Source organism: Epinephelus moara, chromosome 4 (assembly GCF_006386435.1).
Source record: "Epinephelus moara isolate mb chromosome 4, YSFRI_EMoa_1.0, whole genome shotgun sequence".
Lineage (NCBI taxonomy): Eukaryota > Metazoa > Chordata > Actinopteri > Perciformes > Serranidae > Epinephelus > Epinephelus moara.
In genome coordinates this window covers 20,218,926-20,232,317 of record NC_065509.1, presented here as the reverse complement: position 1 = coordinate 20,232,317, position 13,392 = coordinate 20,218,926, and the positions used below count along the sequence as shown (strand labels likewise).

The following is a 13,392-nucleotide window of genomic DNA, read 5'->3' as shown; positions in this document are numbered from 1 at the left end:
TCGCTTCACGCTTCGTTCTAATTTTAAACTCGTCGTGTGGGTATGCATCTTGTTTATGGGTTTTGACAGCCAGGTCTCCCTGATAGCATTGCTCTGCTCTGCACAGGTGGCCGCACCAGATCGGGATTGGCCCTGATGATCACAAGGACCCCCCTCCACCTCTTTTCAGCCAATCCTGGAGGGGCTGCAGAGCTGATGTCTCAGAGGGCGAGAGGGTATTTGTGTTCTGGAGTCCTGAAGAGACAAGCCACATCACGGTGAGTCACGCTCTCACAGTCTTTAGTTTAAATGTGGCACATTGTGCTGCTTTCTTAAAATATGTGGAGGAGATTGGAGCTCCTGCAAGTTCTGGTATCTTGAGAACAGAATGTCATATCTTTCTCTGCCTTTTTCAGAGACTTACCACATTTATTTAATGTGTAATACCTTATCTTTAGGTGGAGAGTTGAACCATGTACACTAATACACACAATCTGCTTTAGTAAAGTTAAAAGGTGGGCTGTTGTTGTAAAGAGTCAAGACAGTAAACCTCTGGATCCAGTGCTCAGGATGTGTATGTATATAAAAATGTCTGGTTGCTGCTGCTGCCCAGAGAGACTGTCATTGGAGACGACTACCTGACTCGGCAAGGACAGTGAGGGTGAGAGAGAGAGAGAGAGAGTGAGGAGAAAATAAAATACAGAAGAGAGAAAGAAGGAGAATGACAGCAAAAACTGTCACCTGACTCACCACTGACTGCAGCACTGCAGCACACACATGCACATCCATGCAATCATGCTGCTCATTCAACACAATGTGAGGAAAGCATATATGATCTATATAACGCTTCTCGCAGTGATCGAACGATGTGGGTGTGTCAATAATCACACTTTGCAGCTGTCAGCTACCTAGCCTCACTCATCCCTCCTCATCCACGACAATCTGCTTCAATCCAGATCAGCGGGAGGTGCTAAAGTGACACCCTGACCAGTGCGGGCCCGTGCAGAATGAGGTCCTCTAATCCTCTTAAAGGACAGACCTACACTGCATGCTCTACTACTACTGAGGCTGATTGAGGCTAGTCATCACTGAACTACAACCAGAGAACACTTCGACAGATGCGAGCTGGAATTTGTTTTAGCTGCTGTTTGTTTAAAGGAGCTCTGTACAAGGGCTGTACCTGACTCAGAATTATGTCAATATAGAATCAGATTTGGCTATGTAAAGTTTAAAAGTTTGAATGGGCTCAGCAGGACGTTCATGTGCTGCTCCCCACCACCACCACTACCACAAATGGGTTATAGTTCTGTAGGGAACACTAAATGCTCATAATAATAGACTCCAAATCTGAGACAGCATCGCAACTATTTTTGCAAGTTTCACTTGCCCCCACAATTCCATTGCTAAAAAACCCATTTAAAAATAAAAGACGCAGATACAATTGGCTGAAATGAGTTTCCTCATAAGGATGGCTGGGCTCAGCCTTATAGATAGGGTAAGGAGCTCGGACATCCAGAGGGAGCTCGGAGCAGGAGCTTTGAAAGGGAGTCAAAAGGGGTCCGTTGAGGTGGTTCGGGCATCTGATCAGGATGCTTTCTCCACGCCTCCCGTTGGTGGTGTTTGGGCACGTCCCACTGGTAGGAGGCCCCGGGGCAGACCCAGAACATGCTAGAGGGATTACATATCTCGTCTGGCCTGGGAACACCTCAGAGTCCCCCAGGAGGAGCTCGAAACTGTTGCTGGAGAGAGGGACGTCTTGAATGCTTTGCTTGGCTTGCTGCCACCCTGACCTGGCTTCGAATAAGCGGTTGAAAATGGATGGATGGATGGTGTTGTGAAATCAGGCATTTCAGGGCCCAATAATCACAAAAACAGCCTGCAAAATCCTGAAGGGACTGGCTAATTGCTGCCACTTTGCACTGCACTCATATGGTAGTTACTAATGATGTTAGGAAAATGTTAAAAGTGTAGCACCAATCCTCTGGTTTTCCCCTGGATAACAGCGTTAGCACTGTCACCTTCTAGCTGGCTCAGCCACCTCCATGTTGAGAACTGCGAACAGACAACCCAGACTTAGACCTGCTTCAAAGAGAAGACAAATTATTTCTGTATTTCTAACTCATGAATACAACATCACTCACAGCAGTGCGGCTTGTCATCATCTATTGATTGCAATGCAGTGTGTATTGTTTTCCCATAAGTCAGAACTTAAAGTGGCCTAGAGTAAGGTGAGTGTGCTGCTGTGACTTTACTCTTCTTTCAAAATGCCTCATACACGTGTGGCAGATGGCCAGAAACCTGTGGTGTTTCTTTTAAGATCTCCACAAAAGTCTTGGCTTGCAGAAGTTTTGCCCATATTTTAGAGAGCTGATCAAATTAAGCTCTCTGCAGCTGGCTGTTGAGGCCAAGATACGGATCATTAGATTTCAGGAGCGCATTCATCATTGTTAACTGTATTGATCAGGTCTGGGTCGCTACTCTTTCGAGTCCCTGCCAAAGTTTCCCTCCCTTTTCTCTGCCACATAGTTCAATTCACAGCCATGAGCAGCAGATGAAATACATCACAGGACAGCAGCAAAACAATATCTTATCAAAACAATATCTTATCACCGTAATGCTGCAAACAAATGAAGCAGCTACTTCAAGTGATCAAAATGTCATTGAAATTTTATTCCACAATGCACCCCTGCCCCCTAAAATCTTTGTTGCTGTTACATGTAACAAAAGAAACACGAACATGAATAACGCAGCACCTCTAATAAAGTATATTTTCAGGAATAGATAATAAACCCTGTCAAGGAATTATCAGAGGCTCTACAAGCTCAATGCAAGCGTATTGATTAGCTGACAGAAACAAAACACAGCTGAGGGGAGTTGCAAGTCTTAAGATTTGGTAAGGATTCAATGCTGACCAGCTTTGCCTCCCTGGGGTTTCACTGAGCCCTCCATTCCTCATTACGTCCCCCTGTTTAAAGGGCAGGCGAAGCAGAAAGTGCACAGCTGCAGATTTGTAGTGAACATGCAGATCGTGGCATATTTACGTCGAACTCCTTGTGAATTTTGTTATTGTGTGATGATGCAGTTGTTGTTGAGAATCAGGCCATTTAAGCGAATGTGTGTGACATGTGTTGTTGTTCATGCTGAGTACACTCCACCCCTCTCTTTTTGTCTCTCAGCCTTTCCTGCTCTCTGTTCACATATCTGATTATTCATCGTATTCAAGGCAGCCTACATGCTCTGAATATAAAAACAGAGCAGATGCAAATTTAGCCGAAGCACAGCTCAACAAGACAGAGCTAAACCCTAAACTGTTTCTAACTTATTCTCTCCCTTGAAATCCTTTCATCTTTTTCCCACGTCCTCCTTTTCTCTGTGTTCTGCTTGTTGGGATTATGTCTGCAGCTCACATCCGTCTCTTTCTTTGTCTCTTTAGATAAATGGAGGAGAAGGAGCGATGTAGGAGCAGGTCTCCAGCTCGGAGGGCCAGTCGGGTGCAGCAGGTGGTGGGAACAATAATACGACGTACCCGAGAGTCGCTTAGCAGGTACAGAATGAACAAGGGCCAGAGCTCTGGGCAAAGATCCTCTTTGAAAGTTCAGAAAAAGACTGTAGAAGTAGGAAGTTGGAATGAAAAACACTTCCTGTGATGTTGCTCCAATTTTTTGGCATCCGTGTTTGTAAATGGAGAAGATTTTGATGGGAAAACAACTGAGAATGCAGTAGAAATGTTGGCACCACACAGCCAATAGTAGCAGAAAATGCCGACCCCACACAAACCACTGCGGCAACAACAACTAAAATAACTCATATAGTGAAAAAAAACCCTAAACAATCCAGTTTGGGGAAGAGAGTAGAGAAAACAGCATCATCCACTTCTAGGCCTGCTGCCAGACTCTATAATAGAGAAGGAGTGTGGGGGGTGTGCTATATATCATCTAAGATATAGCTGTACAAATGCCATTTAACTGAGAAATGTGGTATGAAAGAAATACCTCTCTAAACAGAAAAAAATGTACTAAAAAAAGCATAAAGCTGATTTCTGAACCTGTTCCGAACACCAGATCCCCTCCCCACACCTACACATTCAGATGCATAACACATAGCTGATTCAAAACCTGACTGTCCCTATCTCGCACATAAGCACACCCCACAGTTGACCACAAATATGCTCTCAAGAGCCCGTCATTCCCTTGTTGTCTGCTGAGTGGTTTCTCAGAGGAGGCGGTGCAGAGGAAGCCCAGTAAACTCCCTGTTTGTCATTCTTGGGAAAAAGTCTCACCATGTCACAGCCAGCTGACCAGGACAGCAGGCCTCAGGGAGAGGATGCCACTGATTTAAGCACAACAGATACTGTGTATTCCCATGACGTGTTTCAGCTGATGATATGTGGCGGTAGTTTGTATGAATGTGACCTCTGTTCTCTGTTTCTTGGTTCCCGGCTACTCGGCCAGAAATTGAATGCCCAGATGACGTATTGCAATAACTTTGTTGATCTTTTTTTGAAACGTCACAATTAGGTCAACATTAAAATGTGTACTAGACTTTGATCAGCCTTACCTGTACCATGTTTTAATTACCAGAGATGGGAGTAAGTCACAAATAAGTCACGAGCAAGTGTCAAGTCTGAAGTCTCACACATGAGTGAGAGCCCGTTGCCTGCTGAGATGATATTCATGCTAAATGTGGGCAGTGCCTAATAAATACTTTTACTGGCACATTTTCCATTTTCTTACATCCCATGTCTGTCTCCTGACTCACTGCCAGCCAGACAGCATCTCTCATGTGGGGCAGTTTTTAGTTTTCATGGCTAATATCATACAATATCAGCTTGTTAAACACTGTACAGCAGCAATCACTGTTTCCTCTACACATACTTTTTTGTTATTGATTGAAGCTACGACTTTGTCAGTCAAAGTCCACCAAAGCCGAACTTTGCGATGGGAAGATGTGAATTTGATTTGCAGCTGAAAGCAAATGTTTAATTTGCTCCTCGGCTTGCACTGAATGAAAGTGAACGGGAGGCAAATATCCGCCAGTGTTAATTTCACTCAAGTGTGACTGTACCCTTAACCTTCAAATCTCAAGCAAGTCAGTGTGGTGAGACACAAGCAACTCAAGTCGAGTCCCTACTAAAAGTCAAGCAAGAGAAGTTAGGTCATTGCTCAGGTCAAGCAAGTCGCGAGTGAAGTCATACGATAATCTGATGATCTGGTCAAGCATAAGCTCTCTAGGTAACACTGAGCTGCAGACCTTGCACCCATTTTAATTTTTTTCGACTAGCCCCTTCCGTGATTGCTGCCTCGTGCATTGGCCTCTTGTGCTCTGTCACATCATATGAGGTTGCCAGGTTTGCACACATTGCACTAGAAATCACCCAGTTATTTAAAAAACACAACTTAACTTTTCATAACTGGAAAAATGCAGACATAAAACAAGTAAAGTCCTTTCATGTCATCTTTCTCAGAACATCAAGTCTGAGTCTTTTATCAGTATTAGTCAGGCAAGTGTCATGCCCTTGCAACTTGAGTCTGTCTTAAGTAAAGTCATGTAACTCAAGTCCACCCATCTCTGCTGATTAGCTGTTAGCATATAAATATTTGGTTAATATTAAACCTCAATCATCAGCATGTAAACACACTGTCATTGTGAGCAGCATGCTGACTTCAGCATTTAGCTCAAACCACCTTTGTGCTCGTAGGTTACAGCATCACAGAGCAGCTAGCACGGCTGTAGGCTAATAGAGTGCCCCAGGAATGAGTCCTAAAACCCAGGAATGAGTTAGCATGTCACCACTCATGGCGTCTTCGTCTTAAAGTGAACAGATGCCTTGAAGGGGTTTTTGGTTAGATGCCTGAAATAAGTGGTTAACACAAGCTGAAGAAACTTGTACGTTTGGTTCTACGACATAAAATGCGTCAGTAAATACCCCAATTGTGAACTTTGTAGCTTTTATGTATTTTAAAAAAGGTGGTTGCTAATAAGTGGCTAAATTAAACTATAGAATGTCATCACGCAGAGTCAGTTTGTTTGTAGCCCAATGTTAGCCTTTTACCTCTTGTGATGCATTTAAGCTTCAATAATCATGAAAGTGGTGTTCGTTTGTGAAGATTATCTTGCTGAACAAAATGTTTAAGTATCATAAACGTTTGTTTATTTTTTAGCAATAATCAAAAATCCAATAGAGAACTCCCACAGGCTTTTTGATGAGTGAACCAATGTAATGCTAACTCCCATGTCGGCCTACAGAAAAACATCATCCTTGGGACCTTCTAATCTTATTGTTTAATGGTAATAAGTCTCTTAGAACAGATAAGATTAGTCAATTAGTCAACAGATGGGAAATTAATTGTCATCTTTTTTGGTAACTGATTCATTATTTGAGTCACTTTTAAAGCAAAAATGGCACCATTAATAGATACCGCACTGAAATTTAAGTATTTCCTCCTGTCTTTCTGTGTTGTATCATTTTAAGCAGAACCTCTCTGAGTTTTGTACTGAACAAGCAAGGTCATTTGAATTAGTCACTTTGGGCTGATTGTTATGGGCCTGTTTTTCACAATTTTCTGATTTTATAGACAACATGAAAAAAATAATTTACGCTGATTAATCCAGAAAATAAATGGCCTTACCCTCACCCTAACCCTTTCAATGCTATTATTTTGTTATCTGCAGCCCCAAAGTAAAAACTACCAGAGAATATTGTTCTTGCTATGTGAAATTATCTAATAGAGTTTTGTAAAAATTTTAGTACTAAGGTGAAGTTTCACAGCAACACAACGTTAACTAATATTCGTTAGCTTTTGTCAAATAAAGAGGGCGATTATTTGTTGAAGATTTAAGAATTAGATTTTCTGTACAAAGTGATGGAAGTTGTCTCCAGACAGGTAACCTGTTACCCTGTTTGACCTCCACAGAGAGCGGTTGCTAGGCGATGGGAGGTCGCAGCGCTCCAACAGTCTGTCCAATCAGAACTTCCAGGCCAAGCTGACGCTGCAGATCACCAGGGACCCGGTCCTGGACAGCAGCACTGGACATGGCTTCATCCTCACCACAAATGCACCCCTGCTGGTCAGGGACGTCGCCCCAGGTACATGGGGTGTGTGGTGATGGTGTGTGTGTGTGTGTGTGTGTGTGTGTGTGTGTGTGTGTGTGTGTGTGTGTGCTTGTCTAGGTGGATAACTGCATTTTGTTTTCCTGCTCCTTCTGCAAATGGCCACCTGCTTTATACAACAGTGCACCACCCGCAGCAAAACAGATTTACTCTTACCCTTACTCTCTCTCTCTGACTCACACACACACACGCACACACGCACACACGCACACACGCACACACGCACGCATGCACGCATGCACGCACACCCACCCACACACACTGACTCTCCCCTGGAATTCAAACTGTCGGGCATGGTGCCAGACAAGCCAGAAACAACACAACAGAGCCACCTGCTCATCCTTTCTAAATTCAATCACTTTTCATTTAGGCAACTTTAATAGGGGATCGACAGAGACAGAGTGAGGAGAGACTGATCCATTACCTTTATGTCTATCCTGTAAAATAAGCTGATAAAGTGTCCCACCCTGCCACCAGCTCTGTAATTGCCATCCGCTGCCAAAAAGAGAGACAAGTGATAACAGGAGACAAGATTTAATAGAAAGAGATGCCAGCAGGAAGCCCAACAGACAACAACCAAAGTGCAAATATGGCGAAATAGTTAGTGTGAAAAGCATGCAGAGTGCGGGGGGTGGGGGGCGGGGGTGACGCCTTTGGGTGTGGGAGAAGTCTGCGAGGTCATGGCGACAAGGAGGTGAATGTAAGAGGGAAGTGGTGGATGAGGAAGAAGGATTGAAAACGAAAGAGGAGGAAGGGAGGGGACTTGAAAAACCGCACAGATCAGGATATTGGCAGAGCTGACATGAAAGCTTGACGAGGTGGGGGTGGGGGTGGCAGGGTTGGCTTGTCTGGCAAAAGAGAGGGTATGTGTGCAAGTGTAGCCCGTGTGTGTGTACATGAGTTTACAAAGCAGTGTGGGATGCCGTCAGTGGGTCAAAAATCAGGGACAGACGGGGCTTTGCCAGTCAGTCCATCGGGGTGTGTGAAAGTATGTGTGGTTGGGCGTATGTATTTACGCATACATACACTTAGTTTGTTTATGTATGCGTGTGTGTGTGTGTGTGTGTGTGTGTGTGTGTGTGTGGCGTGTGTGTGTGTGTGTGTGTGTGTGTGTGTGTGTGTGTTAGAGTAAGCTGAAACTGCTGTGCCTCAGTCGTGCTCTCTTGCCTGAAGACAAATGAGTATAAATAACTAGAGAAAGCAGAGCAGAGCAGAGCTGGATGAGACCCAGAATAACTGTAACCCCTCACATCCTGGCGAGCTCAGCTGAACACTGTTGAGTCAGCCATGTTGAATAACCATATGTGTCATTTTGTGTGTGTGTGTGTGTGTAGGTGTGTGTGTGTGTGTGTGTGTGTGTGTGTGTGTATGTGCCTACATGGGTGTGTATATCTCCCTTTATCTGAACTGAAAGTGCAAGCCCACGTGTGCAGCTGATTTATGCAAGCACTCACTCTTTTCATTGTGTGTGTGTGTGTGTGTGTGTGTGTGTGTGTGTAGGGAGTCCTGCAGATGGGATACTGTACCCAGGGGACCAGGTGCTGCAGATTAATGATACAGCGCTGGAGGATTTGAGCGCAGAGCAGGTGGAAAACATCGTGAGGTGAGAGTAGCTGCAGAGGTATCTATCTATCTATCTATCTATCTATCTATCTATCTATCTATCTGTGTGGCTGATGAGAAGTCAGTTTAGTTACTGGAACCAGTGTCATACTACCAGTGTGTCTGGTCAATCCAGTGACTAAATGCATTGTCATACTTGTTTGCTGGAGTGCATTTCTGAGAGTGTGTATGTATGATTCGTGTGTGTGTGTGTGTGTGTGTGTGTGTGTGTGTGTGTGTGTGTGTGTGTGTGAGAAGGGCTTAACAAGTAAAGGGCAAAAGTCAGAGGAGAAAGTGCTTGCTTGACAGCTGGACAGAAGATAATGATCTCTCTCGTGTGCATGTGTATGCGTGTGTGTATTTGTGTGTGTTTGTGTGTGTGTTTGTTTCTCCGCCCAGGGACTTGGAGGATTGTATCAATGTGACTATCCTGCGGCACATGACAGTGAGTACAAAGAAGACATTGATGACCTCCCGTCGACACATTCACTAAGAGTCATCGCACCATTCATCATTAAAACATAAGCTGTGTGTGTTTCCAAGCATGTGACTGTAAACCCTTGTCTCCTGACAGGGTTGATGGCCTCCACATTTCTTTTAGATCGCGATGTGCAAATGTAAAACTGTGCGTGTCGACCGCTTGATTACGGCTGGTCTCAGAATTAATTGTCATTGCACTAGTTTGAGCTCGACAAGCGTGTGCTTCCTTAGTTCATGGGCCCTTGCATAATGGCGCTGGCGCGTGTCTTTGTGCTGCAGAATCCCAAGTCATCCATCATGTCAGCAGAGAAGAGAGCTCGTCTGAGGAGTAATCCAGTTAAAGTGCGCTTTGCAGAGGAGGTGGTAGTCAACGGGCACACTCAGGTGGGAAAACTTTACTCCCATCACATCATCATTTTTCTCTGGACTTATTTTCTAAGATTTCGTGCCCCCTTTTCCTGTTTTATCTTCCCTCGTTTGATATTGACTCATCACAATAACATCTCTCACTCCTCTCCATCAGGGAAACTCTCTTCTCTTCCTGCCCAACGTCCTGAAAGTCTATTTAGAGAATGGGCAAACCAAGGCCTTCAAGTTTGATAACAGCACCACCGTCAAGGTGTGTATTAAACATGTGTTAGATGTTAAACCCAAGAAGAGAGAGGTCATTTAATTAACATTTATAACTTATTATAAGGACATTTGCGCTGGGTGTATACTGAAAATAGAAGGTCAAAATCTGAATCTTTAAAGGGCCATAACTGCCACACTACTTGGCCACTTTTGATGAATGTTAAACAGCAGATGGGTAATTGGATGATGCATCTCATTGCTGGTCGACCCAAGAGGTGGAAGCATCATTCTTAGGTGGCTGACATGTTTGTCAATACTGTGTATAAAGATGGACCACACGTCTCCACCTCCTCTCACTGTGACAAAATGAAGCCAAAATATCCTGGACACGGCTGCTGCCATCTTGTGCTGGTGATGTCATTTGGAGCCAGAGTCTGCGCAGTAGTGATTTCCACAGTATTGAGCTCCCAACCAATCCCAAGCAGCACCACTGATCACAAGCACACTGATTGTCTCACGCAGCCGTCAATCATGACATCAAACCCCCTTTGTATAGCATCAAATAACCTATTAAAACTAAATGTATCAGAATAGAAACACTTGAATGAACAACAACATGATGAGAACTGCCAAAAATGACAGAAACCATCTTTGGGAAAAATTTATTAGACGTCCGCATGAGCCCAGGTCCCATCCGCTAACCTGGAGGGGGCGCAGTTTATGACCCGCAATGTAGCTAGCCACCAGGGGGCAATTGAAATGTTTTGGCTTCATTTTTGGGGAGCTGCCATGTAATCCATGGCTGATACTAGTGCACTTTGCAGCAGGCAATGAGAAGAAACTTTCTATATGTTCATTAATGTCACAAAACCCATACAACACAGCTAATAAGACATAAGTTGTGTGATGTGCTGCCTACATCATTGTTCTCAGAAGTTCCTATAATTGGCCCCCTCAGTTTCTAACAAGCATTATGGGACCAAACAGTGGATCTAGTTGTAAAAGGCTTCCTAGAAACGAGAGGGTGTATTTCGTAATTAAGCACACCACAAGTTATGCTGTGATCGCCTCAAGGGTATTAGAGTGTGGGCAGGCTGTAGCTTTTGTGGCTGCTCTTAATGGTGGAATAATAAGAAAAAGTATTAATTATATTGCTTCTGGAGGAGGTAGTTATGAAACATTTATAAGTGAGGAGAAGAGTGTGCCGTGACTCAGAGCTTGTAAGGACAGCAGGGCTGGATTTCTTGAGTAACTCTAGATATGTAAGTCCAGGCTCTTGCAGTCTGAGATGTGTACTGTTTACACTCATCATAGGTAGATAACTGGGTCAGTAACACACCCCCAGTTGGTCCTTGTCTGTTGTCGTCTTCATGAGCACATTATTATTGTTACAGTTTGTATTCCCAGCCAAAGGGAAACTGAGAGGGGGGATCAGATTTGACCATCTGCCATCAGCAGACAGGGATGAAACATGTTTGTCTAAGGGGGCCTGAACTGTTGGTTTTTCACCATTCCAGGACATTGTGCTGACTCTAAAGGATAAACTGTCCATCCGGGCCATCGAGTACTTTGCCCTGGTGCTAGAGCAACAGTACAGCATCACTAAGCTGCTGCTGCTGCACGAAGACGAGCTCATACAGAAGGTGAAGGAAACAATGGCTGCACAAATCCACACACAAACATACTGTAGTTCATATAAGGTGTAATTTACCTTAATGCAATGTTTAAGCATAACAGTAGACCTACTGACAGGAGGGTACTACCCAGCTAAGAGTGGATGCAGTGTCTTTTACATTTAGAGCTTGTGCACATATTTATACCTCTATTTTTTTTGTCGTCACCAGGTGGTGCAGAAAAAAGACTCCCATGACTACAGATGTCTGTTCAGGGTGTGTTTCATCCCGAGAGACCCCGTGGACCTGCTGCAGGATGACCCCTCTACCTTTGAGTACCTCTTTTTACAGGTCAGAGAAGCTAATTCTCTCATCTACAGTACAACTTTCTATCTGCCTCCTTCTGTGTCCACGTTAGAGGCTTTGTAGTCTGACTCATCGGTTGCAGACTTTGGCTGTAAACCTGCCATTGGCCGACTGATTTAGGCCAGCTTTCTCCCCGCCCTTCCACAATCTGCATGATGTCGTTTCCAAATCCCCTTCTCTACGGGAAACAACAACAGCGTCCAAGCTAACAATCTACGCTCTGAAAATGGCAAGTTTTGACGAAGATTTGGATGGTGCAATAAGGCGTGCCTGCTTTGTTTTTCTGTGAACTGACCCACAACAAGTGAAACAACTTGTGAATGCACCTTCGGGAAAGCCCAGACGCCGTGTCTCATGACTGATTTTGATCTGTATTCTGACACAACCAGTAGGAGTTGATTTGCCGCATATTTTTATCCTGGTGGCGACATGTGCCAGTGACATACTTCACCAGTGTACTGATCTGTTCCAGTTCACACACATACAGACATACACACAGGTGATGTATGTCTGTTACTTTTATGGAGCCATTTTAATGGCAGTGCTCGCCATCCTACTTGCAAACGTTCCTCCAAAAGGGCATCTCGGTCTTTGTGCCACCCAAGACAGTTGTGATTGGTTTAAAGAAATACAAACACAGCAGAGCATTTTCCCCTTTAGCAGGATGATAATGTGTGCTCCCAGGCCTTTCTCTGGCACTGACACAGTGCTGTGGAGATGGGTCTGGCTACAGTAGAATAGAGAATTTGTCATTCAACCTCAATCAGAAGACTCCTTTTTCCTTACTTACATGTGGAAAGCAAGTCCAAATGTTCATATAATAAAAATAAACCTCTGTTCCCACTTGCCAAATGTAGCTGTATCCAATATTTAATAGATCTGGCAACTTGCTCTAGTGTTCTAAACCTGCTCCAGAAAAGTTACAAAAATAGAGCCTGAATCAAAGTTGAGGAAATGTTTGGAGTTAACATGCAGTCGCTCCCTGCTTCTTTCTCATATTACTTCAAAACGCTCCTAATCTTATATAATACAATGTATTACTGTGGCCTTGTATCACCTTGTAAACATTTTGTTGAGTTAACAAAGAGCTCCTGCGTACAGTCAGATACGTGCTGTGATGTAGCTCAACTCTGAGACTATATTTCAACGCTGGATTAAAAGCCTCAAAGCCACAGTTTGTCTTTGCATATTTGTGTTGCACAGTAAAGCACTGGGAGAGCCACTTGTGTCATGTTGATTTATTGTTCTTTGAGGAATCTTTGCTTCCTGCTGTGTTTGTTTTTGCTGTGTGAGTGACACTCTGGGTGTCCCGGTGTTGGTTTTACTTATAAAGATGCTCACGAGATGTGTGTTTTGCAATGTCTGACTTTAAGTGTATGCTGGTGTAATAAACAAGTTACTGTAAAAATCTGATGCTATGATTTCAGGTGTACAATAGTATGTTTACTGTAATGTGCATGTGTATTTGTTACGTCTGCATGCATTATGTGCATTATGCTGTGACTGTGTGTGTTTCCAGAGTGTTGGGGACGTGCTGCAGGAGCGTTTTGCAGTAGAGATGAAGTGTAACACTGCACTCCGCCTGGCTGCCCTGCACATGCACGAAAGACTAGATAGCTGTGGACAGACCAGGGCTTCTATCAAGAATATTACGTGAGTCATATGTGT

General features: G+C 44.0%; 1 protein-coding gene across 3 annotated transcripts in view; it reads left to right on the top strand.

Moving 5' to 3' along the window:
* frmpd1b (FERM and PDZ domain containing 1b) overlaps positions 1-13,392 on the top strand; it is a 34,325-nt gene that overhangs the window by 9,830 nt on the left and 11,103 nt on the right. For all 3 annotated transcript variants that reach the window (XM_050042390.1, XM_050042393.1, XM_050042391.1), the window contains exons 2-11: positions 107-257; positions 3,413-3,523; positions 6,894-7,066; positions 8,591-8,693; positions 9,092-9,137; positions 9,452-9,556; positions 9,696-9,791; positions 11,263-11,388; positions 11,590-11,709; positions 13,244-13,377. In XM_050042390.1, the coding sequence (XP_049898347.1) occupies positions 3,417-3,523; positions 6,894-7,066; positions 8,591-8,693; positions 9,092-9,137; positions 9,452-9,556; positions 9,696-9,791; positions 11,263-11,388; positions 11,590-11,709; positions 13,244-13,377 (1,010 nt within the window). In that variant the 5' untranslated portion in view covers positions 107-257; positions 3,413-3,416. The remainder of the gene's footprint in view (positions 1-106; positions 258-3,412; positions 3,524-6,893; positions 7,067-8,590; positions 8,694-9,091; positions 9,138-9,451; positions 9,557-9,695; positions 9,792-11,262; positions 11,389-11,589; positions 11,710-13,243; positions 13,378-13,392) is intronic.